At 37.6% G+C, this 27740-nt stretch overlaps 2 protein-coding genes across 5 annotated transcripts; both read right to left on the reverse strand.

Annotated features, from left to right (window-relative positions):
- Positions 1-16307: 16307 nt before the first annotated feature.
- LOC140883241 (GATA transcription factor 8-like) lies at positions 16308-19611 on the reverse strand. 3 transcript variants are annotated; one of them, XM_073289626.1, is made up of 5 exons: positions 19433-19610; positions 19087-19173; positions 18543-18560; positions 17714-17956; positions 16308-17322 (listed from the first exon to the last, which is right to left on the reverse strand). In XM_073289626.1, the coding sequence occupies exons 4-5, from the start codon at positions 17930-17932 to the stop codon at positions 16624-16626; spliced, it is 918 nt and encodes a 305-aa protein (XP_073145727.1). In that variant the 5' UTR covers positions 17933-17956; positions 18543-18560; positions 19087-19173; positions 19433-19610; the 3' UTR covers positions 16308-16623. The 3 variants fall into 3 exon arrangements, with proteins under 3 accessions (XP_073145727.1, XP_073145726.1, XP_073145728.1); XM_073289625.1 differs by having other exon boundaries at positions 19087-19610; XM_073289627.1 differs by lacking the exon at positions 18543-18560 and having other exon boundaries at positions 19087-19611.
- Positions 19612-19916: 305 nt separating this feature from the next.
- Positions 19917-26567, reverse strand: LOC140881101 (protein ENHANCED DISEASE RESISTANCE 2-like). 2 transcript variants are annotated; one of them, XM_073286131.1, is made up of 20 exons: positions 26066-26567; positions 24699-24773; positions 24552-24605; positions 24347-24459; positions 24091-24221; positions 23972-24018; positions 23782-23882; positions 23496-23591; positions 23361-23425; positions 22982-23053; positions 22692-22838; positions 22304-22602; positions 22150-22213; positions 21886-22061; positions 21669-21770; positions 21450-21500; positions 21218-21361; positions 20950-21045; positions 20761-20862; positions 19917-20268 (listed from the first exon to the last, which is right to left on the reverse strand). In XM_073286131.1, exons 1-20 carry the CDS (start codon positions 26216-26218, stop codon positions 20164-20166), a joined length of 2193 nt encoding a protein of 730 aa, XP_073142232.1. In that variant the 5' UTR covers positions 26219-26567; the 3' UTR covers positions 19917-20163. The 2 variants fall into 2 exon arrangements, with proteins under 2 accessions (XP_073142232.1, XP_073142231.1); XM_073286130.1 differs by having other exon boundaries at positions 21886-22064.
- Between the last annotated feature and the right edge of the window lie 1173 nt (positions 26568-27740).

The raw sequence follows: 27740 nt of genomic DNA on the forward strand, positions 1-27740 counted from the left end.
TTGAATGAATAAAATCAAAAACTGAATTTTTTTTTTTTAACATACACGGACCCAAGGTCCGGACCCTTGCACGGACCAGGGCACGGGGTCCGTGCCTGTTCTGGATAAGGGTCCGTGCCTATGCATAATTTGAAATTCAAAAGAGTTGCGGAACAGAGGACACACGGACCCTTACACGGAGGCTTACACTGGGTCCGTTCCTCCTTTTCTCAAAATATTTTTGGGACAGTGTCCATCCGGACCTATGCACATGGCATGCACGGGGTCCGTGCCCTGTGCATAAAATTCAGTCTTTTTAATGCTATCAAGTCTGAAAAATGATATAATCTATCATATAAGCTTTCCAACATGATTCTACATAATTGACATGCATTTAAACATAAATCTACATATCTGTAATACATGAATCAATACTCAACAACAACATATACAAAAGTGCGTGTTGTTCTAACATGATTACCAAATCATAAAATACATGTCATCTGCTTAAAACCCGATTCTCCACTTCTAATCTTTCAATCTCGTGCAATCCAAGTCAAGTCTGACTTGCTTATGCCCCAACCTGATGCAATGCACACATACAAACAAAGCAACAGCCGGATAACTCCGGTGAGAATAAATCTCAGTATGAACGACATGCATATACATCATTTAAGCATATTAAATCTATATGCCATATGAATCTTAAATCTCCAATCATGTAATAACAGACAAAACATGATAGTATATTCGTTCATCTATGATAAAATAAAACCAAGCATATAAACTCATTCAAATCTTGAATGTCAAATACTAACATGCTAGCATTTATGTACGCATATTCTAAACCATAGTAATCTCTAGGTTAATGCATAAATGCAATGCATATGAGACCCCGTTTCTAATCTTCTAAACTCGAATAATTAATCATAATCGAACATAATAAGCCACGGAAAACGAATCAAAAGTTTTTTTTTTTTTTTTAAAGAAGCCTCGCACCCGCGCGAGGTCATCACCTCGCGCGCGCGCAGGCTACGCGAACAGAGACTCGCGGAGATACTCGCACCCGCGCGAGAAGGGAGCTCGCGCGCGCGGGCAAAATCTCCCGAGCCTCTCAAACTCCCTACGCGCGCGCGAGGTGTTGCCTCGCCCGCGCGCAGGCAAAATGGGCAGAGGGGTCGAGGAGCCTGCGAACAACCAACAAGGCAATTCTAAACATTTCAAGTTCAAACATAATACAAATCAATATTTAGAACATACCAAATCTAGGTTCTGCCCAAAATACAATAACCAGTCGAGTTTCATAAATGAGTTCCACCGAATCAACAAAACTAATACAATTCCAAATAGACTCGACCCTACGACCCGGAGTCTCACTTCTATCAATCTCACCCCAAAGCTAACCAGGACGACTCGGTCCAGCTCCTGATCCTCCTGTTGCCAAGTTACACATACAAAACAAAAACAACAGCCGGAATAATCTGGTTAGAAATATAATTTCTAAGTAAAAGAGACATGCACTCAATATCAAATAAACACCTCAATCGAAATGTGTCAACATAAATGATAACATCGAAATGATATTGAATGAATGCATGGATTTAAAAGTCAAGATTATCAAGTCAGATAATCATAAAATCGATCGGTACTCGGTTGGGATCCCAGGGTTAAGTCTTCACGACAACTCACCGACGCACCCTTTCGGGGTGGAAGTCGATCAACTCGATCCCCTAGACTTCAGAGCAACTATAAGAAGTATTCTGGCAATTGGAAAAACTCGAAATCCAAAGCCACTTCAATATAGCTCTCTAAAACGTCTCATTTCAAAACGAATCGAAAGTCGGCTCAATATGAATGCAAGTGCATTAATAACTAAATCAAGTTCACACAAGCAAATAAACAAGCGGTATGTGATTTTCGGGAACTCGAGAATAAGTCGATCTCGAGTATTCTTTCCCATTCATTTCAATGTCGATTTTTTACCTTTTTCTCGAAGCTTCAATCAATCCTGTCAAACAAAAGACAACTCGATTCAAACTCTAAACAATTCGAAACTCAAAGTCGATAAATCAAACAATCTATACCGTCTTCCAACTCTTCGATTGGTAACCGATCTCCAAGTTCTCCAATTCCAATCTCTAACCAACTGTCAAAACATCGAGACATGGATTCGATATCAACTCGGAGTTCAAACTTAATAAAATTCGATATACAAATCAAACTGAACCAAAATCGATAACTCAAACTCGATTTCGACGGCATAACGACTATAAATAGACTATCCGGAAAAACTCAAATCATCCAACAACATCACAATAACTCAATCATCATCACAATCCATCAAAACAACTCAAATCCAACCTCAATCAAAAATCACCATTTTCGAAAATATGCCTCTAAAATCATATAAAATCCAAACTTCGTTCTTTTTCCAAACCGACTTCGAATACACGATCTATACTAGCTCAAGAACGACATACTCCAATATTATCAAATTCTGACAACTCAACAAAATCGAAGTTCAAGAGATCGAAGCAAAACTTACGTCTAAACGGAGCCCTCGTTGTGGTGATCGTGAATCTCAACTCGGAAATGAAATCTAACAGTCGGATCAAGCGAATCGAGCGGAGAGAAAGCTTGAGAAATCGATTTGGCTATGGCTTCCGGGTTCGGTACGTTGAATGGAGAGGTAGGAGAGGGGATGAAATGATGGGATTGGCCACTTGCATCTAATAATAATATATAAATCCAACTTTTGCATTTCAGTCCTTTATTTCTTCGAAGATGCAAAGTAGCCCCCTGCGAAATATCAAAATGATCCTCAAATACTGAAAACTCTGATTATCTCGATTAAACTCAATTATAATAAAATCGGGGCATTACAATTCTCCCCCTCTAAGATTCGATTTCGTCCTCGAAATCTAATGGATCACAGGTTGAAAACAAGAAAGAACCACACTGAATACGAACTCACCTCAATCGAACAACTCTGGAAATCGCTGCCTCATATCGGATTCGGTCTCCCAAGTCGCTTCTTCAACTCCGTGACGACTCAACTGAATCTTCACCAACGGAATCGACTTGTTTCTGAGCTGCTTCTCTTTTCTGTCAAGAATCTGAATCGGTCGCTCGAAGTAACTCAGAGTCTCATCAAGTTCGGCCTCGTCCGGCTGAAGAACGTAAGACGGATCCGGATAGTACTTACGAAGCATCGAAACGTGAAACACATCGTGGATGCCTGAAAGAGACGGAGGAAGAGCAATCCTATAGGCAAGATCGCCTATCTTCTCCAGAATTTCATACGGACCAATGAACCTCGGAGACAATTTTCCTTTCTTCCCAAATCTGACAGTGCCTCGGAAAGGAGAAATCTTCAGAAACACACGGTCTCCCTGCTCGAAACATAGTGGTCTGCGTCTGACATTCGCATACTTGGCCTGTCGATCTTGGGCTGTCTTCATTCTGACTCGGATCAACTTCACCTGCTCTGCCATATCACGAATCATATCTGGACCCAACTCAGGTGATTCTGAAATCTCATCCCAAAATAACGGAGATCTGCACTTCTTCCCGTACAAAGCTTCAAAAGGTGCCATTCCAATGCTCGCCTGGAAGCTGTTATTATACGAAAACTCCACTAGAGGCAAGGACTCCTGCCAACCTGATCCAAAATCCAGCACTACAGCTCGAAGCATATCCTCCAAAGTCTGGATCGTACGCTCGGACTGACCGTCGGTCTGAGGGTGATACGCTGTGCTCAAGTGAAAACGAGTACCCAAAGCCTCCTGAAGACTGTGCCAAAAGTGAGAAGTGAATCTCGGATCTCTGTCTGATACTATCGACTTCGGCACGCCGTGCAATCTCACAACCTCTCTGACATACAACTCGGCCATCTGATCGTGACGGTATGTCATACGGTAAGGAATGAAGCAAGCATATTTCGTCAACCGGTCAATCACAACCCAAATCGCATCACAACCTCTGACTGAACGCGGTAGCTTCGTGACAAAATCCATTGAGATATGATCTAATTTCCATTCCGGGACAGGCAAACTGTGCAATAATCCTCCGGGCTTCTTCCTCTCAGCTTTCACCTGTTGACAATTCAGGCAACGGGATACAAACCTCGTGACATCTCCTTTCAACTGTTTCCACCAGAACTGAGTCTTCAAGTCATTATACATCTTTCGGCCTCCAGGATGAACACTGAACCGACTGTAATGCGCCTCTCGTAGAATACGCTGTCTCAACTCAGAAACATCGGGCACAACAATACGCCTATTCACAAACAAAACATCATCCCTGACCTGAAACTCTGACTGGTGACCTGATTGGACTCTCTCTATCGAACTCTGAATACTCGGATCTGATCTCTGAGCCTCTCTAATCGACTGAAACAACTCTGGCTCGGCCTGAATCGCAAAAACTCTAATGGATCTCCTATCGGTTTCAAACTCCAAACCAGAAGTACAACAGTCTTCAATCAATCGAGAGACACCAATCGTAGAAAGAGACAAAGAACAAAGCTTCCGACTAAGAGCGTCTGCAGCTGCATTAAACTTTCCAGGATAATACTTGATTTTGCAGTCGAAGTCCTTAAGCAAATCCATCCATCTCCTCTGTCTCATATTCAGCTCGGACTGGGAAAACAAGTATTTCAGGCTCTTGTGGTCAGAAAATATCTCAAACGACTCGCCATACAGGTAATGGCGCCAAGTCTTCAAAGCAAACATGATTGCAGCTAGCTCGAGATCATGGATCGGATAACGAGTCTCATGAGGCTTCAGCTGCCTCGAAGCATAAGCTATGAAGTGCTTCCTCTGCATGAGAATGCATCCAAGACCACGGTGAGAAGCATCGCAGTACATCGAGAAACCTCCAGTATCTGATGGAATAGACAAGATCGGAGCGCTGGTCAATCTCTTCTTCAGCTCAATGAAACTAGCCTCACACTGTTCGGACCAAACAAACGGTGCATTTTTCTGGGTCAACTGAGTAATCGACTTTGCAATGGAAGAGAATCCCTCGATAAATCGGCGATAATACCCCGCTAAACCCATGAAGCTTCGGATTTCTGGCACTGACGTCGGTCTCTGCCAATTCATAACTGCTTCGATCTTAATGGGGTCCACAGATATTCCATCTCCTGATACAATGTGACCTAGGAAAACCACTCGGTCCAACCAAAACTTGCACTTCGATAGCTTAGCATACAACTGTTCGGCTCGCAAAGTCTGCAACACAATCCTCAAATGCTCGGCATGATCAGAACGGTTCTTAAAATAGATCAGAATGTCGTCGATGAAGATGATGACGAACTCATCTAGATACCGCTGAAAGATGCGATTCATCAGGTCCATAAAAACTGCTGGAGCATTGGTCAAACCAAAAGGCATGACTATGAATTCGAAATGCCCATATCTAGTTCTGAAAGCTATCTTAGGCACATCCTCGTCACGAACTCTCAGCTGATGGTACCCTGATCTCAGATCTATCTTCGAATACACTGAAGAACCTTGCAGTTGATCAAAAAGATCGTCGATTCTTGGTAGAGGATACTTGTTCTTGACCGTCGCTTGGTTCAACTGGCGGTAGTCGATGCAAAGTCGCATAGAACCGTCCTTCTTCCTCACAAAAAGCACTGGTGCACCCCAAGGCGATACGCTAGGTCGGATGTATCATTTGGCAATCAAATCTTCTAACTGTTCCTTCAATTACTTCAATTCTAATGGAGCCATACGGTAAGGTGCTTTCGAAATAGGCTGAGTACCTGGCGCAAGTTCAATGCTAAATTCGATGTCTCGAATAGGCGGTAAACCAGGAATCTCGTCTGGAAAAACATCAGGAAACTCGCTAACCACCGGTATCTCGGACAACTCAGGGCTAAACTTCTGAATATCCAAAGCATAAATCAAGAATCCCTCTGCTCCTTTCTGAAGTAAACGAGACATGGTTAACACCGAAATCAAAGGAATTTTGGATCAAGAACCCTTACCGAAAAACTTCCAATCATCTGCCATCTCAGGCCTGAAACGAACAAATTTCTGAAAGCAATCTACTGTCGCCCTATACTTGGTCAAAGCATCAATCCCGACGATACAGTCAAAATCAGATAATCCAAGAACGATGCAGTCAATCTCAATCGAATTTCCTTCGGATTCTAACACACAGTTACGGACCAATCTCAACGAAACAGTCTCTCCACCCAAAAGTGAAGTAATAGAAACAACATCAGATAAAGGCTCAACAATTAAATCATGCATCACAACAAATCTTTCAGAGATGAAACAGTGGGAAGCACCCGTATCAATCAAAACAAGCGCAGGATAACCAAAGATCGAACAGTTACCTGCTATCACATCATTCGGAGCTGCATTGGCTTGATCCTCTGTCAAGGCAAACACCCTCGCCTGCTGTCGTGGAGGTTGGTTCTAGTTATGATTACCTCCCTGACGATTCTGTTGCTGAGGCGAAAAAGAATGGACTGCAGAAGTTGATCTCTCGGGCTGAGCTGGAGGTCGTGAAGAACTGCCGCTCTGAGCTCTATCGGATCCTCGCTGAGGACAGACTCTAGCAAAATGACTCGGCTGCTGGCAGATGTTGCAACCACCAAACACGCCTCGATACTGATCACTCGGGTGATGTCCTCCACACTTGCTGCATGAAGCTCCAGAAAACCCAGAATTATGTCCAGAACTGAACTGTCTAGAGACACTGGAACTCGATGAACTGTTACCAGACTTCTTAAAATTCTTCCCCTTCGGCCGATACTGATCTCGCCTGTTTCTGCCACTGTTGCCTCCCTCAAACCTCTGAGGCTGATTCGACTGTTGAGACGGTTGGTACTGATACTGAGCCTGTTGAGGCTGAAACTGAACAGGCTGGTCCTGAAAAGATCTCTGCTGCTGCTGAGGAGCTACCTGATTACCTCGTTGCATCAAGAATCCGGCTTCGGCTCCCTTTGCTTGATCCATAGCATCAGCGAAGTTGTTGGGTCTTCCGGTATTGACCAAGGTAAATATCTCAGGGTTCAATCCATTGATGAAATGGTCGGCCTTGGCTTCCTCGTTATCTGCAACGTGAGGTGCAAACCTCAAGAGACTGTCAAATTTGCTCACATAGTCCTCAATGCTCAAGTTCCCTTGTTTCAGGTTCGCAAATTCGGCACCCTTTTCCTTTCGATAAGAGACAGGAAAGAAACGCTTGAAGAACTCAGTCTTGAACAAGCTCCAAGTGATGGCGGTGCCTCGGTTCTCATTCGCTCTCTTGGTCGTGGTCCACCAATTCTTGGCAACACCCTGCAACTGATGACTGACTAACCTGATTCTGCGGTCATCGGTATAGTCGAGGGAATCGAAGAGCTCATCCATTTCATCTAGCCAACTTTCACAAGCAACGGAGTTCTCGGTACCCGTTAAAGTAGGCGGTCGAAAAGATCGGAATCTCTTCAGAAGAGTCTCCATCGGGGTCGCGGTTGCATCAAACTGATCCACTCCTGTACTATCCTGATCATTCGGAGGAGTAATAACTGGCGACGGATTCTCAGTAGAATGAGGAGTCAAAGGTGGTTGATTCCTTCTCAAAGATCGTCGCGGTGCCATCTGATACCAAGGGTTAGGACACAATATCTCATACTTATTCTCAATCTCATAACCTCGTTGTCCAAAACTCTGCTCTGAGTACTGATTAATCTCAACGATATACAACGACATATATATATCACATAATTCATGCTTTATAAATTAAATCACAACTCATGTAATTAAATTAACTCAAGAATCAATAAAGCATGCTCGCACGTATTTAAAAATAATCATTTAAATAAATCAATCACATGCGAGAGTTCAATTCATGCGGACTTGATCTACCCCGCTCACTCTAGTTCAAATCCAAGAATCTCATCGCTCTGATACCACTTAATGTGAGACCCCGTTTCTAATATTCTAAACTCGAATAATTAATCATAATCGAACACAATAAGTCGCGGAAAACGAATCAAAAGTTTTTTTTTTTTAAAAAAAAAACACCTCGCGCCCGCGCGAGGTCATCACCTCGCGCGCGCGCAGGCTGCGCGAACAGAGACTCGCGCGCACGCGGGCAAAATCTCCCGAGCCTCTCAAACTCCCTGCGCGCGCGCGAGGTGTTGCCTCGCCCGCGCGCAGGCAAAATGGGCAGAGGGGTCGAGGAGCCTGCTAACAACCAACAAGGAAATTCTAAACATTCCAAGTTCAAACATAATACAAATCAATATTTAGAACATACCAAATCTAGGTTTTGCCCAAAATACAATAACCAGTCGAGTTTCATAAATGAGTTCCACCGACTCAACAAAACTAATACAATTCCAAATAGACTCGACCCTACAACCCGGAGTCTCACTTCTATCAATCTCACCCCCAAGCTAACCAGGACGACTCGGTCCAGCTCCTGATCCTCCTGTTGCCAAGTTACACATACAAAACAAAGACAACAGCCGAAATAATCCGGTTAGAAATATAATTTCTAAGTAAAAGATACATGCACTCAATATCAAATAAACACCTCAATCGAAATGTGTCAACATAAATCATAACATCGAAATGATATTGAATGAATGCATGGATTTAAAAGTCAAGATTATCAAGTCAGATAATCATAAAATCGATCGGTACTCGGTTGGGATCCCAGGGTCAAGTCTTCACGACAACTCACCGACGCACCCTTTCGGGGTGAAAGTCGATCAACTCGATCCCCTAGACTTCAGAGCAACTATAAAAAGTATTTTGGCAATTGGAAAAACTCGAAATCCAAAGCCACTTCAATATAGCTCTCTAAAACGTCTCATTTCAAAACGAATCGAAAGTCGGCTCAATATGAATGCAAGTGCATTAATAACTAAATCAAGTTCACGCAAGCAAATAAACAAGCGGTATGTGATTTTCGGGAACTCGATAATAAGTCGATCTCGAGTATTCTTTCCCATTCATTTCAATGTCGACTTTTTACCTTTTTCTCGAAGCTTCAATCAATCCTGTCAAACAAGAGACAACTCGATTCAAACTCTAAACAATTCGAAACTCAAAGTCGATAAATCAAACAATCTATACCGTCTTTCAACTCTTCGATTGGTAACCGATCTCCAAGTCCTCCAATTCCAATCTCTAACCAACTGTCAAAACATCGAGACACGGATTCGATATCAACTCGGAGTTCAAACTTAATCAAATTCGATATACAAATCAAACTGAACCAAAACCGATAACTCAAACTCGATTTCGACGGCATAACGGCTATAAATCGACTATCCGGAAAAACTCAAATCATCCAACAACATCACAATAACTCAATCATCATACAATCCATAAAAACAACTCAAATCCAACCTCAATAAAAAATCACCATTTTTGAAAATATGCCTCTAAAATCATATAAAATCCAAACTTCGTTCTTTTTTCAAACCGACTTCGAATACACGATCTATACTAGCTCAAGAACGACATACTCCAATATTATCAAATTCTGACAACTCAACAAAATTGAAGTTCAAGAGATCGAAGCAAAACTTACGTCTAAACGGAGCCCTCGTTGTGGTGATCGTGAATCTCAACTCGGAAATGAAATATAACGGTCGGATCGAGCGAATCGAGCGGAGAGAAAGCTTGAGAAATCGATTTGGCTATGGCTTCCGGGTTTGGTACGTTGAATGGAGAGGAAGGAGAGGGGATGAAATGATGGGATTGGCCACTTGCATCTAATAATAATATATAAATCCAACTTTTGCATTTCAGTCCTTTATTTCTTCGAAGATGCAAAGTAGCCCCCTGTGAAATATCAAAATGATCCTCAAATACTGAAAACTCTGATTATCTCGATTAAACTCAATTATAATAAAATCGGGGCATTACAATGCATGTGCCAAGGAATAGGCTATCAAATCTGATACCACTCAAATCGTAGCTCTGGGATCCCGGGGAAATAAAATCTTTAACCAACCACCGACTCTCCCACTCGAGGTGGTGTTAAATATCTCAATTCCCCTAATTTTGGTGCAACTATAGTGAGTCTTCTAGATCTGGAAATAAATCTATATTCCATGCCATGGGTCATCTGACTCTGGAAGTAAATCTACATTCCATGCCACTCAACTACATTTCTACTCACTTTTCTAGCTGTTTCTGGAGTTCTTCAGTTCAAGTAATGCTCTTCTATACGAGTTGTCATCAGACTTTCATATTAGACATCACTTTCTATAGAACTCCTTTCATTTCATAGAAAAGTCGGAATATGTCTTCTGAATATTTCTGTATATTCTAACCACTGACATATTTGACAATTCTAGGTTAGTTCTATACTAATTCAGTACATCGACTAAAATTCTTCCGACGTTTTCCTCTTGGTATAACCAGTACCGAAATAATATAAAGTTTATTTTCTAATACTCATATCAAATAGATCAATACTCATTTCTATTGCTGATCGAACTGAATCACTGCACATGATCAATCAATTCTTATCTGATACGCAATTATGGCATTCATATCGATAATGCATTCTAGCTTAATATCTCACGCCTGATATCAGCACATTCAATCTTATGTCCTCAAATCTGTATTTTATATGTTCTGTCACATCTGCCAAATATTTTCCATCTACTCAAAGGCAAAGACTCAGCACATACAATTAATAAAGGCTCAACAGATAAAGATTGTAGCATAACAAATCATTGATCTATGAATTTATGCTATGCAATCAAGATATAAGTAGATTCACTCACTTACTCAATCACCTGCAATCTCATTAACTGGTGCAACTTGAGCCTTATTTTCTGCACTTGCTTATTGCCTATGAAAGTATCTGCCATTCACATGTTCTCTTGATCTATTTCAGCTATGGAAGCTATGCTTATATTTCTTCATATTCTGGCGTTTAGGCTAAATTGATCTTTGCTGTAGTTGTCACTATATCTTGCTTCATAGCTATACTGCTATGAAAGTTATAGTGGAGGTGATGATCATAGTTTTTCACAATTACAGAGGCGTGAATAAAAATTCAACTCTGCCTCGTACTATCGGTTCGTGATTTCGTTATTCTATTACTGGCTTGAAATTAACTCATTAAAGCTGTTATGCTTCTATTCTGCAAAGTCTGCTTTTCTATCTTCTTTATCATATACGGAAAGAAACAATTATGGTTACTTACCTGCCAAACATTTCAATACTTCTTCTCTTCCATAAGTTCTTCTGGCAACTTCACCAACTTCTTGCTAAGTCCTGGATTTGATATAAAATCATGCTGGTTCTATGTTCATCTGAATATTCTTCTCTTGAACAACTGATCCAGCTTTTCAACTCAACCCCTTTATAGACATAGCATATTCTGTATCTTTCTAAGTTGGTGATTAATAGCTTTGGATTTGTTCAACTAACATACTCCTCAGTGCAATTATCATATCGATCGGCTCAAAACGTACCTTAACACTGTTCTGTTCTGTCTGCGGGTCTGTTATATCTAAGGTTCTCATGCTATATGCACAATCTGTCTTATTCGATAACAGAAGCAATATATATATTGCAGAGATTATAAAATACAATTTCAATATAACATACATATAGTCTCATGCTTCTGAATAGAACACATGTTTGCAAATTCTCATGTTTTTCAAATAGAACATGCTTGCAACGAATTCATTTATTCTAATGAATTCAAGAAATCAGGCATACATATCAGCATATAAGCATGTAATTCGCATATCGGTGAAGCAAGCAGTGTGCAATCAATATATCATGTTTGCATACAATTTCTCAATTCAATTAAAGCATAATCATGCAATACTATAAATGCATGCGACTCAATCTACCCCGCTCAACTTCTATCTTTGTCCAAGACTTTATGCTCTGATACCACCTGTTGTGGGGATCTCAGGTGCTAATCTCATCTTAAGGGGAAAATAACATTTAATCATAAAAGAATCACACTTGAACGAATAAAATCAAAGACTGAAATTTTTAATTTTTTTTTAACATACACGGACCCAAGGTCCGGACCCTTGCACGGACCAGGGCACGAGGTCCGTGCCTGTTCTGGATAAGGGTCCGTGCCTATGCAGAATTTGAAATTCAAAGGAGTTGCGGAACAGAGGACACACGGACCCTTACACGGAGGCTTACACGGGGTCCGTGCCTCCTTTTCTCAAAATATTTTTGGGACAGTGTCCATCCGGACCTATGCACATGGCATGCACGGGGTCCATGCCCTGTGCATAAAATTCATTTTTTTTAATGCTATCAAGTCTGAAAAATGATATAATCTATCATATAAGCTTTCCAACATGATTCTACATAATTGACATGCATTTAAATATAAATCTACATATCTGTAATACATGAATCAATACTCAACAACAACATATACAAATGCGTGTTGTTCTAACATGATTACCAAATCATAAAATACATGTCATCTGCTTAAAACCCGATTCTCCACTTCTAATCTTTCAATCTCGTGCAATCCAAGTCAAGTCTGACTTGCTTATGCCCCAACCTGATGCAATGCACACATACAAACAAAGCAACAGCCGGATAACTCCGGTGAGAATAAATCTCAGTATGAACGACATGCATATACATCATTTAAGCATATTAAATCTATATGCCAAATGAATCTTAAATCTCCAATCATGTAATAACAGACAAAACATGATAGTATATTCGTTCATCTATGATAAAATAAAACCAAGCATATAAACTCATTCAAATCTTGAATGTCAAATACTAACATGCTAGCATTTATGACCGCATATTCTAAACCATAGTAATCTCTAAGTTAATGCATAAATGCAATGCATGTGCCAAGGAATAGGTTATCAAATCTGATATCAATAAATCGTAGCTCTGGGATCCCGGGGAAATAAAATCTTTAACCAACCACCGACTCTCCCACTCGAGGTGGTGTTAAATATGTCAATTCCCCTGATTTTGGTGCAAATATAGTGAGTCTTCTAGCTCTGGAAATAAATCTATATTCCGTGCCATGAGTCATCTGACTCTGGAAGTAAATCTACATTCCATGCCACTCAACTACAGTTCTCCAAACGTCATCTGCACTCTAGGCCTTTCAACCCTCTGTGCTTTTCAGGCTGTAGTTCAAAATGAATGCAACATAATCTGGATGCATCAAATCATACATAAACTAAAACAACATCTTGAACACATCAATCATATAATCATATGATCATATAATCACTCAAGGATACCGACAAATCTGTAAGCATCACATAGAATACGTAAAACATGTTCAATATAGAACATAATATAAATCAAAGAAGACAAGTAAACATTTACATAAATATTCTGAGAATTCAAGAAGATAGCTATCTTGAATAATCTATCCCATTTATGTAAACGTAAACAATAACATATATTAAACATGCATGTATGTGATTTTAGGCAACTCGATAATCAGAAATAATCTCGAGTTATTCTGCCCATCTTATTAATGTCTATTCATACCTTTCCTTCTGAATCTGAGAAGCTCCAATTCTGGACAAATAACATCTAAGAACTTCCATCAAAATCTGCTCAAATCAGTACAATCATTCAAGGCAAACTAGTTTCACACCTTCTTCCATCTTTCTCGGTTCAAAGGCTAACTTCTCGAGTTCGCCGACTCGAAATCGATATGTTGCAATTCTAATCTGAAATGCATTGATATCTAATTCAATATGATCTTTCAATATCATTTCATTCTTATCAAACAATCTAATAACTTGATCACGTGATCGGAATTCAAACCAACGGCGTAACGGATCAAAACCGGAAATTCTAAACACATGAACATCATCAATACTATAATCTCAACATGATATCATCTTCAATTCTTCAGCTGAATTTCGAAATATGCAGCCCCTAAATTTCAGAATTGCAAATAATCTTCAAAAATTCATAAACAGGTTCAAACGACGATCTTTTCTCGATCCGTCTTAGATATGCTATCGTCGTATATGCTAGAACATGTTTATACAATCAAATCTTAATTCTAACAACAACTTAAAATTCAAACATGGTAGAACTTCTTAAAACTTACGTCAAAACGTAGTACTCGGAGCCGTGGTTGCAAATATATGCTCAATCGAAAATTCTACCGGGCGGATTGATTTTTATCAGAGCTTGAAAGGTTCAAAAATGGCTTAACCCTTCTCTTTTCTTTGCTCTCGGTTTCTTGCTGGGTTTTGGGCCAAAAATCTGATTCATTTCATCCATGACACACGTATAAATGTCAAGTTGCAAGGATAATTGCACTTTGGCCCCTCAACTTTGACATATTTACAAATCAATCCTCGGACAAGCGATTTAATTCAATTTCAATCCTAAATAATTTAAGAATATTAAAATTTAATTCTAAACTCTAAAAATTCTCAAATTAAATATTCTCGGATTAAAATTAAATCATTTCGGACCTTATCGCATTTTAGTCCTTGAATTTCTCAATATTTGCAAATTGGCCCTTGCTCGGATTTCATCCTCAAATTAAATCCTTGATATTTCTAATTTTGGAATTCACATCTTAAATTCCATAAATATCAATTCAAATATTTTTAATCTTTTCATTTAAGAATTTCGGATATTAAAATCTTAAAATCCGAAAAATCCTCCAATTAAATATTTTTGACCCGAAATTGAAATCTCTAATTTTTATAAATTCTTAAATTCATATTTTCTCTTATTCGGAATTTAAATCTTAAATCCCGTCATTAATAACTTAATATTTTCGGGCCTTACATTGCGTGTGTAAGATGCTAATATATATAAATTTATGAGACTGTTTCGTAAAAGACCTATTCCATATTAAAAATATGACGTTTTCATTCAACTGGTTTATTTATTTATTCGTCTTTTTTAAAAGAACCTTTTGATTTTTCACTCCATGCCATGTCCTGATAATCTTTTAAGCTAAAATATTGGGCCTAAATTTTGGGCCAATTCCTGCTTGGATGGCCCATAATCGTTTAATCTATTAAAGTCTGGATCCGGTATTTGGAACTGGGAGTCTGGAACGAATGACCCTGCAGACAAAAATATTAAAATACGAGAAAACTTTTATACGTGTATATAAATTAAATTTTTTATATAAAATATAATTTTTTTTATTTATATAATAAATTAGTCTCTAAAAGATCATTAGATGAGAAATTTTTTTATTAAAAGTTGATGTTTGAATTTCTGGTTAACATTTTTTTTAATCACTAATTTAGTGTGCTTTGTTTAATTTAAAAATAACGGTATTTATGGAGAAAGAGTATTTTGGAAAAAAAATTAATATTATACGAGATATCAAAATTAGTTATTATTCATGTCTCCACTTTAAATTATAATAATAGTAATAGAAGATTTGTGTGAATGTTCGTATGAGAAAAATAAAAAATTTAAATGAGTTTATAAGGGTTACAATGATAGCAACTTGGACGAACCATTTTTTGTAGAATGAGGACAAATACAAAGTAGTTGTTATAATTATTAATGTCTCCACGTATTAAGGGCTCGCACATGTCTAGGCTTGAAGCGTGACAGAATGAGTATCAGCGACGGTCACTGGCTAGCCAAACCTCGTAAATAAGTCATATGCAAGATAAAGTGTTATGTGGATGAGAGTCACCTTTTAAACTTACGGAACAAAGTGCTACATCATGGGAGCCACTTCTTGAACCTGTAGGAGCCACATCTAGATTCTCGGCGTTGGTGCATTGAGGATCAGGCTGCAACGAGAACGTCGCTTCCTGAAGGAAGATGATTGTAATACCTTTGGGTCTTGTTCCGCATGGAAAAAAAAATTAATAATTTAAACTGAGTTTATAATGAGTTAAAATGATAAAAACTCGAACTAACTATTTTCGAAAAGCGAGAATGAATGCGAAATACTTGTTTTAAGGATTCATTGTATCCTAATAATAGGTTTGATAATATGCTTTCATGTGTTGCAGATATGTGTATATATTTTTCATAAATCCAACATAATAATTGCAAATAATACTAGGCACTATTTTGCATTTTTAAAAAATTGATAAAAAGTACCCTAGGGATTCGTGAAAATTACAATAGTTTATATGCAACATGTAACATTTCCCACATATCTTCTTAAAATTAAATAATAGCTTTTACTATATATCTGGCACCAACAATTCCAAACAAATAAATGACAACACAATTCCATTATTTCGACGATGGAGATGTAGTTTCGGGAATACGAATTCAAATAAAAAATCACGAAATATAAAGCACCTTTTGAATTCAAGTAGAAAATCACAAAACATAGTCGCTCATGTGCAAGATAAAGACATTAATTAATTACACATTTTTGTTTCATCGAACGTTGCGGTCTGATGATCAAAATCCCCCGTTTAATCCTACTATCTAAGCATAGACTGTTACTCATCACCATTCAAGAATCCTTACAAGTAGCATCAACTGCAATAAATAATATCAATTCCAAGAAAGATAGGAGGGAAAAACAGTAATGGTAAACTTCATCACTACTCCTAATCTCAACTGCCTACACTCTTTCTACCACCTAAAACAACATTCAAATATCCATTACATCACTGAAGAAATCACTAATAATCCAAGAAAATCGATCGAAACGAGCACGTAGAGCCGACTGAACCTAGGCATGCTAGGGCGAACAATCGGGAACAAGCCCAAGTTTCGGGGCAACAACAACAGCAGCAGTAGTTTTCGTAATTGCTATGTGTTTTGGGACGATGTTGCTTCTCATCTCCATCACTTTCTTGTGGGAATTCGAGTGGAGAGAAAGAAGGAACGTGGGGCTAGCAGCCGGTCGGTACTCAGGGAAGAGACGACCCGACTTGTGGCGAACACCACAAGCATTGCAAAGCGTTTTGGGACCCAAGGGACCAGCCCTCCATTGAGGAGTCTTGGTAACTTCACAATGCAAGCATTTCCTAACTGGTACAGATGGAGGGCCCTGATGTGCACCTGCTGGCAAGGTCGATTCGATTTTCCTTTTTCGGTTCGGTTCCAATCCAACAGGACGTTTCAAGGCCTTTTCCATTGGTGGCAGCTCCATGAAGGAGGATGCAGGGGAGACGAGTTGAATGGCGGCCCTTGCATTGGAAGCCACGGGCCGCGGGCGTTTGGTTCGAGCTCGTTGTGTACCGTGGTGTGTAGTTTCCTCCCCAGTAAGAGAGCTGCTGCTATCCAGAACTGAAACTGGGCTAGGGGATTGGAAATGGTTGTGTGACGGCCCCGTGTTGATGCAAGAAACCTCTTTTCCCATGGTCGACTCGCCTCCGCCAGAAAACGACTCCTCCACAAACGTCGAAAGCCATTCAAGTTGCACAATGTCTTCGTACTGAGAAGGGATAGAATCAGAGGAGAGTCACGAAAAAAACACATGTAATTCATTAACATCTTACAAGCCGAAAGGTGACGAATACAATCGAAACGTAGCGAACTAGCTAGTCAACTCTACTAAGGTAGTGTTTCGGAAAGGACTTCTCAGTTTTTCCATCACAAAATTTCAGCACACATGTAAGATTTTGTTGTATCAAGTGGACCAGCTAATCTAAACTACATTGATTATCTTTGGACCAAGTAAAAGTAAAACTAACATGGTAATAACTCAAGTTCGCTCCATTAACACATGATTGTACTAGAGTGTCACATTATGCCATTTCAAAATAACATTTAAAGGTTCATTAAAACTAAAGGCAATCATGTAACAAGGTCTATGCTACACTCACAGGAACTAAGAGCTCCTCCGAGAGGTCAGGCGGGGCGGGTCCATGGTCGGTTTTCTCCGGCAAAACGCCGTTCCACATGCTTGGGACATCCTTGGAATCACAAGAAGTTCCGAAATCCACACCACCGGACTCATTTTCGGGTGGGAATTCGATCAAGTCATCAATTTGTTCAAAGAAAATTGTGCAGTCAATCTCCTCCAAGAAATTCGATTCCATCATGCATTCTATTCTGACGGAACTTTTCTGAGAAGAAACAAGAACGGAGATAAGAAGAAGTTGGGATACAGCTTACCCAAAAATACACACTGTGAATATATATTCAGAGAGCCAAGTGAATGCATGGAATGATCACAAGAATTTTGCAATGGGGCTCGATGCTAGTGTGCGCATGATGTGTATTAGGGGGGCCATGAAGGGGACTTTGCTGTGGTGTGATGACGCTACGAGCTAGCTAAAATCATGCTTGCCAGCTTGTGGGGAGATGGGGTCCCAGGCGCATATTAGCAGAAGGGATAAGCTTTATGCTTAAAGCAAATTTGGATTCTTGTCCATAATAGCCAGATATACAACTGATGACTCTTAGAATAATATGCAAAATTTTCACATATTCTGAAGCATAAAAAGTTGGGAAAATGAGATGAAATACAGTCCATCTGAGTCCCTGACGTAAACGTGAACACACAGTAAAAAAATGTTACTTTTCAGCAAAAAAACAAACAAGAAAGTGAAATTAATGCCAAAATGCAGAATTATGGAACAAATCTTGAATTATTACTATCGTTATTTGGTGGGATTCTGGCAAAAATCAAAATCTTGGGAAAATTCTTACCTGTAAAAGACTAATTTCCTGCAAGAGAATGGGATGGAGATGGTAAGTTAGCACATGAACAATGAACGTAGCCAGGAAGATTTTAAAGTAATTTATACACAAAATGGTAAATCAGAGCAAAATTCAAGTGATAATTAAGCTAAATACGACAATTATCATTTAGCAAGAAAGGTAACTCACAGCCCAGAGGAAAGAAACTGACAAAAAAATGACATTTTTTTAGTTTGAATGGTGAATTCTTTTTCACTCATTTCGAAAATAACGTATGTTAATAAAGATTTAAACTTTAAAACAATTCACTGAGAATAGAGCAAAAAGATTCACGCATTTACCAATTTCTCAACGTTCTTCTACTCAGACGGCAAAATGGGGGGCCAAAGAAAGCGCAAGCAGTGGAAGAAAGGCCCCAAAAATTGACAATTTTGATCATCAAAAGCCAATCATATCCCAAATTTTAGAGCTTTTAAAGTGTGGTAAATAAACTTTTTCAATGCGCCTCATATATTTTTTTAAAAATAAAATAGAGACAAATGCAGGGCCAAACCTGTGCTCAAACCCCACAAAATGCCCAAGAAAATGTGCAGAATCCTTTGTCAACTCCACAATTCCCAAGAAAGCCAAAAGGGTCGGTCTGAAACAAGAAACACAGCACTCTAAAATGCAGAAAAGGGACCCCCCCAAAAAATAAAAAAGAACCGAAACCTCTATGCCACTATTCCTCCATTACTACTGTCACTTTCTCTGAAGCTCTAGAGTTACATTTTGGGTGTATATATGTGTCTACCTGTGATTCTGTCTATTGATTTATTGTATACAGAGAGGATAAAGTTTGAAATTTGGCAAGTAATTAATGAAAAAGGTTCTATGGTTGGTGGGGTTATGATTCTTACTTCATTGCAATTTGCAAGGACTTTGTTGCTTTTCACTGCAGTCAGTAGTAATGTTGAAGTCTTCTTCGATAAGATATGGGAGTTATATACTCTATTGGCTTAGCTATTACCATACTTGCTTACCTACTTTATGTTGCACCCGGAGTTTTTTCGGTGCATTTTTTGTATGACATGATCGGTAATTTGAAAACAAAATGGGATCTGTAAGTACTTTTTTTTGTTTTCAAGTAAGGTGATCGGTCGATCATCTCGTATAAATATACAGAGTTTTTTTTTTTCGGATTTAGCGTAGAGTTTTCTGAGATTATCTCGTGAAATTTCAGAAGATGTTATGTAATAATATTATTTTTCTCTTCAACTCTTTGATGAATTTAAAACATAGCCATCAAATCTCACTAATTCTTCTTTGCATTCATTTCAACATATAACAGGTATTAACAAATTACATATACCAAGAGAGACAGAAAAAATAAGATGATTTATACGTGGAGTAGTATACCCATTAAACAATATATTCTTTTAATAGTTTCACTATGTTTGTGGTTGCAATAAGAATTAATATGAAAATTTAATGAATCAATTCAACTCTACACAATATAGCCCCCACCTATGCCTCCAATGCCTCAAACTAATGAGACTAAAATACAATACATTTGTATATATGAATCAGTTGGAGGTTCTCTCTTCCTTCATCCACGTTCATGCTTAAAGAGTTATTTTACGTAGCTCGACTAGATGATACGTATAGAGTCAGTCGAAACCGACTTTGCTGCATCTAGATGATTCAGTCGGCACGTTCCAAGGAGGACTTCCGGCAACTCTTCTTGTGTATTACCCTGTCAAGTCCAAAACAAATACCATTAAACAATATAAACCGAGAGTCAACCACAGAATCTTCACAAAAAGGATAAGATGCACCATCACATGTTTGCGTGATAACATCATGCAAAATCCCTTCATCCGATTTTACCAGAAACTGCTTTAAATTCATATAAAATGAATGGGGCAACACCGGAGATTCACTCCAGGAAAACGGTAAGTGATATCATACTTTTTCAAAGGTTTACAAAACGTATGGGGGGTAAGGAGAAAGAGGGGTGTGTGCATTGGTTCTATCTGGGTACGACTACGTAAATAATATTAACCGTAAGACATTTAGTGATGTCGTATCAAACATAAATAAGTCATAGTCATAATAATCACAGTTTGATCACTCCTGTGTTGAGAGGCTAGCAAGACACTGGAGACCTATGTTGTTTCCTAACATAAACCTAGTAAGCACCAAGTATTAACATGTTTATTGTAGTTTTGTCAGTACTGCTAAATACCTGTATCAAAAATGCCATTTCTATCACAAGATTGTTCAAGTAACCAAGAACGAGGCTAATGACTCCTCTTGCCACTGTCGATGAGCCAACATTGATATCCAGCTGAAAGTTTTAAACATTTCATTTAAACATATGGATGCTTTTACTTCAAGAAAACAAAAAGGCTCATCCTAATTTAGTATATGATACCTCCAAGTAGTTTTTTCCTCTATAATAATTCACTTCAAGCGCTTGCCCCAGCAAACAAGATTTCTTACCAACACTCTGTTTTACAATCCAAGATCCCTGCAGAATCACGGCAAACGTATAAGCCTGTCCTATTTTGTATCAGGCAAAAAAAGTTTTACAGGGAGAGGATACAAAATATTTGACTATAAAGGCTAAAGGTGAAAAATGTATAATATTGAAGGGGGAGAGAGAGAGAGAGAGAGAGAGAGAGGTATCGCTACAAAATTACCTTCGAAATGTATGGTATAAGCTTGAATCTTGAGTTCCTAAAAGCATCATCTCCATTGACAAAACGCTCCAACAAAGGCGTTTCATGTAGGGGAGTTTTTAACATGTAATATAACGCCAGATTGTACATTGTTGTACCAGGAACCTGATTTAGTTGCAGATGTAACACGTATACTTTAAATTTGAGATCATCAGGAACACGGGAAGTATAAAAGAAAAGAAGCAAGATTTACCTGTATGTTCATGACAAAAAAGAATTCTGGACCACCCCTGTCTGCATATTTCTGCATATTTGTTAATTAAGATAAGATAAGATTGGATGTTACGGCACCTTTCTATGAACCATTCGTGCTAAAATTAGATTGTTGTTTTTATAAAGCTTGAGTTGCAAGTATCAACAATTCAGAAGTTCAAGGAGTCGAGATTAAAAGATTAAAAAATATAACTGATACCTGAACAATGCCTCCAGGACGACCAGCAAGATCGTCTTCACGCTTGTCGGATCTTAGCCAATCTGCAGCAACCATTTGCATCAATGTGCCCTTCGCCTTAATCTAACAAAATAAAGCAATTTCCAGGAGATATCAATAATGATCATGTGTAATGAAATGATATAAATACATCTATTTTCATGATCCAAGTAATATGGACAAAGTAAATAGATGTGACCTTTTGACGGTCTTCGAGGTAATTATCACCACGGATGAGGAAGGATGAAGGATCAGCAGCTGCCCAACTACAGGGCATGTTGAAGCATGAATCTTTTGGAAGTGTGGCTCCATAACAGCATGAGACATTTTCTCCCCAAGACAGTTCTTGCAAGTCGACATAGCCCTTTTTCTGAACTGCTAACATTATGTATTTCGAGTCATTTCTATATTTTTTTTTACTTCACATAAATTTGTTATGTAAGTTGTTTCTAAATGGACTAACCAGCAAGATCATGCAATTTTTTCACAAAATTAGCAGCAGAGGACAATTTTGGCTGGTAGATGTCCTGATCATTTCAGGTTGAAAGAACATGTCACAAATATATTTCACCACTGAAAAATTTGAGCACAAGATGAGGAACAAGTGTATAAAATACCACGTAACAAAATTCTGGGGTTGTATCAGAAGTCCACCCATTGTCTGATGTCTCATCATCAAACGGTTCGGGAACATCGAAAAATTCATCAGCAGCATCATTCAGTCCCTTAAGACTAGAAGCTTCAGAAAGACGTTTCAGTCCCTCGTCGTCTGTTATCTTCTCCACCATTTTAAGGTTTACTTCAGTTTTGATCTCTTCCTTCTCACTCCGAGGAATCCCAGCCTCCATTGCGAGCTCTCCCAATAAAAACTCGTTGGTAGTACTCCCTACCTTAGCTCTGAACATCTCTCTTAAGGCTGCATCGTGAGAAAACAACCCTTGCCTTTAAGAAAATCCAATTAGAATCAGAAGTATTGTTTAAATGTATGTAAGATGTGCACTTCACCTGCGACCCTTCCAAGCATGCGAATAGTTATTGATCTTGAAGATGCTTTCCTGAAACGGGATTTCCAAAATCTCCAATCGACAGCGAGCATGTGCTTTATGACACAATTTTTACCTTGTTTTGTGGGAGTTATCACATATCCACCGCCTGCTCAGTTACAAAATACAAAAACACCGAAATAATCAGTACACACAAAGATTTGATATCCATTAATGTCGTTCTCAGTCTATCAATTTTAGATAACACACGTTCCATATTTTGCATCAAATCTAAATCAAGGCATACATTACTTTTAACGCAAGCTCGAATATATCCGTCTTGTGGTGGGCACTTTCTGTGGATCACAGAGTGGTAAAGAATCACTGCAACAAAAACAATAGAATTATTAAGTTCATATCTATTAACATAAACTCGACTCAATACAAGAACATGAACATTGAACACGAAAATGAAAACGAAAATGAAAATGAAAAATAATTAGTAACAAACCTATTAACTTTAGCTGTAGCTTTTAACTTTTTATCAAGTTCGTATCTTTAATAACATAAACTTGACACGATACAAGGATGTGGACACAGAATGATAAAATAGTAGGTACAACCCTTTTAACTTTAATTACAGCTTTAACAGTTATCAACTTCATAAAATCAGTTTATGTGTTAGAAGTACCATATGTGCCATCATCTTCCCTTCTCCAATAACGGCGTAGCAGCAAATCTCTTCGCTTCATTGCCCTGAAAAAGGAAATATGATTAACAATAGCATTATATTTTAAAATGTATTCTTGTAAGTTACAAGACCGACCATGGTAACCAATGATTATATAGTTGTATGTGTATTATATCTGTATGACCATCAAGATGCTCAATCACACTTCCCCTGTAGAAACAGAAATCCCATCTGCAAAAGCATTTAATAAGTAAAGCTCAAGAAAATAAGCCTACATTTCATTAGACCGAGAAATAGAGGATGCTAGGTAAATCCTAGTCGCCTTCAATCTCATTAATTTTGTAAGAATGTCTATAACAGACATTATATTTCCATTAGTGTGGAATTTTCCTGAAAATTTAAAAAATTGTGGGAGCCTTACTCAGATTTTGAAGTACCAAGAGACATAAGTGTACGGAAAACGACTTCCGAAGTTCCATCAATTACACCAACTGCCATTATGGCAGGGTGATCGTCCCAATGCTGCATATAACAATTCAAATAAAGGCAAAGGGATGGAATCATGTCATGAACTCTAAAGAGTCGACCGTAGATGAGTAAAAGGAATCTACCTTTCCATTCGAGTCTCTGTCCTTCGCTTCTTTGAAGAGACGCAATCCTAAAGACGCAATATAAGAAAACATCTTTTGCAAAAGAAGACAATTAAAAAACCAAACGTTTGAGTAATTACCATCATTACAGCCAAATATTTTCCATGGTGAAGGACCAATTACATCTGAAGTCATGGCATTTACATGTTCAGAAGATGCTGAAGTCCAGTCGACAGACCTTTTATTTGCCATTCTCTTTGTAACACTCAAGCTGTTAAGCCAAAGATAAAACAAGATTGTGCAAGGATAATGGCAAGATACATGGGCAAAATTAGTCACAAAAATTCCCTAATTGAAGATTTTCAAGCTATAGGATCTTAATTAGAGAATTCTCACCTGAAAGGCTGCCATCTCCTTTTTGAACAATTTGAGTTTGTCACAGGGTCAAAAGCAGTGTCCTGCAAAGAACGAATCCACCTAGCAGCTTCTTCTGAACTGGTTGCCCCTAGCTATTAATATTTAGAATGTGAATGTCATTTGCCATTACTATCCGAACTTGTCTTCTTCTTAGAGTCAAAAAAATCAAGAATGGATAGCTCACCTTAAGCTGATCGTTATGATTAGAAGTATTGTAGAGGGTGAAAATAAAAAATACCTGCACATAACAAGATAGATCATATAAGTATAAAAGGTAATACAAATTTAGCTCTTTGCTTGCTATAACCAACTCATCCAAAATTAATTTTACTTTCATATGATGACTCTCTCTTCCATTGTCTGTAACACGTATGCAGGAGTCTATTATTGCACTTCTCACCGGTTCCTGGTACAAGAATGGTCAATTCATACAAAGCAAAGGATCAAGATTGGCAAAATAAGATAATATAAACTCTTAGCAATAATATCCACAATTTTTTTTTCTCAATACACTTGTTGCATGACACCAATATTTCTTTAAGGACCGAAAATGAACTAAGAGAGGATGCATGGTTGACTAAGTGGCCAGGAATGGAACCTACAACAAGGGAGCGAGTCAAAAAAGAGAAGCACACTGAAAAAATGAGTGATTAGCTTGTTCAATTTTTTAAAAGATAAATTTTGCCCCTCCATTTTTGTTTTACTCTCAAGTACTTCTCATTGAAATTATACTCGCTCGCTAAAAGAAATCCTCGCTATTTCCCCATATAGCAAGTGGAAGATCTGAATATATAACTCTGAAGCCTCATATGGAAACTCTTTTATTTTTTTTCCCTCAATGGAATTTGCTGTCTGCATTTGACAATCCTTAAAATCTTCATATAATTAAACATGGTCAAAATGGATATCTTAACGAAATGCTGGCAGATAACAAATTTTATTTGTTCGCCCAAATGTAAATCAAGGGACAACACAAGATAATCAATATCAACTCTCTTTGGATATGCTTTCAGTTGAAATTAATATCAAATAAGTGGTCCGTTGTGAATATCCAACTTTCTGATAAATATTTCGAGAATATTATCTAATTGATTCCTTTATACTTATTTGGTAATCAAAGATAGGAAGAGTAAGGCAGCAACCATTGTACCTATCCTTATAACACCAAACCAATTATTAAAACAAGGAACTTGAGATATTTTATAACACAAAAATAAAATTATATATTAAAAAAGTTAACTCCAACAGATTGAAAGTAGCTTGGATTTTATGTCAATCATTAGATCAAAAAATAAAATAAGGACAAATCATACACAACAAGATCATGCTATCACAACATGCCAACACAGGAAACACAAAGAGATAATACAAAACAATGAAATTTTATCTCAACTATCACGAATCACGATCGAGAAAAAAGCCAAATCATTTTATAGGCATTATCACACAAAGGGATACATCATAGAATAAATGGAATTCATGCTCAATTCTTGGTCTACCTATGATATATGCTTGCATCATACATGCATGTTCCAGACAGAAACACAGGATACGAGATAGCATTTAAAAAATAAAGAAATAAAACACACACACACACACACACACAAACAACAAACACATCTATATTTATAACATTTGCATGTTTCCAATGAAATCGTGAAATTAAAAAACAAAAAAACAAAACAAAACAAAATGCACCTCTTTATCTGAAGAAGGAATAGATTTGAAGCTCTTGAGGCAGTTATCTTGAAGAATGAAGTATCTTTTACGTGAATATTGCAGCCCAAAACGGTTGAAACGAATCAGATAAAGCCACCCCCGCATCATACCTTCTCTTTCTGCCATCCCCATTTTCTCGAAACTCCCAAAAAATACACAAACAAAAAAAATCCAACCTTTTTGTGGGGATTCCCTTTTGTTCAAAAACCCATTTGAATAATGCTCGAAGGACGTGTTATACGCGATATCTGCGCATATATATGCACGAAAAATGTGTATATATGCAAGCCTAAGAACAATAACAGGATTCTGGGAAGGTGGGAAGAGACTGGTGGGTGATCCTCTGATTCCTCCGAAGGGAACCAGAGAATCAAACGAAGAAACTCGTATATTTTCTGGATTTCAGGCGCTGCTATTATATGTATGGTACTATTTTATTTTATTTTTTATTTTTTGGTTTTTTTTGTTGGTTTGTGTTTTCTTGTTCTCTTCTGTTTCCGTTTGAACAGATTGGATGATTACGAATGTATGTATGTATTTATGATGATGATGATGCTTCAAGGGAAGTCCGCCATTCCTGAAATTACGAGTTTACCCCTTTCTTGTTTTGCAAATATTAGTCGTTAAATGTATCTTTCGATTTTTTTGTCATTTTAGTTCATCTTCGTTAAAAAGTTGATTGATTTGACACTATACACTTCAATACAACGTTAACCCATTTTGATACTATAATAAATCAATTTCACGAAAAAAAAAACTAAAATTACTATAAAAAACAAATAAAAGCTAAAATTAGCAGCATAGATATCGAAATTATAAATGAATAAACATAAATAGGAAAATAAAATATTATATCGATGGTCTATTTATTTCGAATAACTTGTTGGTTTCGATTTGTTAAATAAAATAACTAAATAAATAATATAAAAAGGTGCTTTTATTGGAAGTATTTTTATTGTGTAAATATTCTTTGAAAAAAAATCGTTGAGCAAAATTATGTGGAGGTGAGGTGATTAGAATTTATTATTTTTTTTTTATAAAAAAAGGATCGAACTAAATGCGACAATTACTCTGATTCTATGATTTGTGGTATATTTTAAGCATTTTACAAAAAACTTTACAAGCTCCTTAAAAAAACCTCTACAAGCTCAATTAATGAATTAAATATTGCAAAATGATTGAAGAAAATGAAAACAAAAAACAAACAAGAAAACATCGAGATCACGAAACTAACTACTTTATAATTTTATGTAAACCAAACACACAAATCGAAAAAACTTATGTGTCTGTTTCTTGTATCAATTTTGTAAGACGAATATCCGATCAAACCTAATAAGGGTGGGATGAATATCGAATTTTTTGTATACCAAAGTTATCGTACAGAAAAATACTGAATTAACGGTATGCCAACGATTTTGGTACGATACGATGACGAATTTTTCGGTACGATAACGGTATGAAATTTGAAAATTTCTATATATATCGCAATGCTATACCGATATACCGAAATATTATATAAAATTTTTAAAATATATAATATTTTTAAACAATAAATTTATAAATTTTAAAAAATATAAGGTTTTTTTGGTATAAAATGGTATTTATCGATACCAATCTTGGTATACCGTAAAATTCGGTATACTGAAATTTTTGG

This window comes from Henckelia pumila, chromosome 2 (genome assembly GCF_033568475.1).
Source record: "Henckelia pumila isolate YLH828 chromosome 2, ASM3356847v2, whole genome shotgun sequence".
Lineage (NCBI taxonomy): Eukaryota > Viridiplantae > Streptophyta > Magnoliopsida > Lamiales > Gesneriaceae > Henckelia > Henckelia pumila.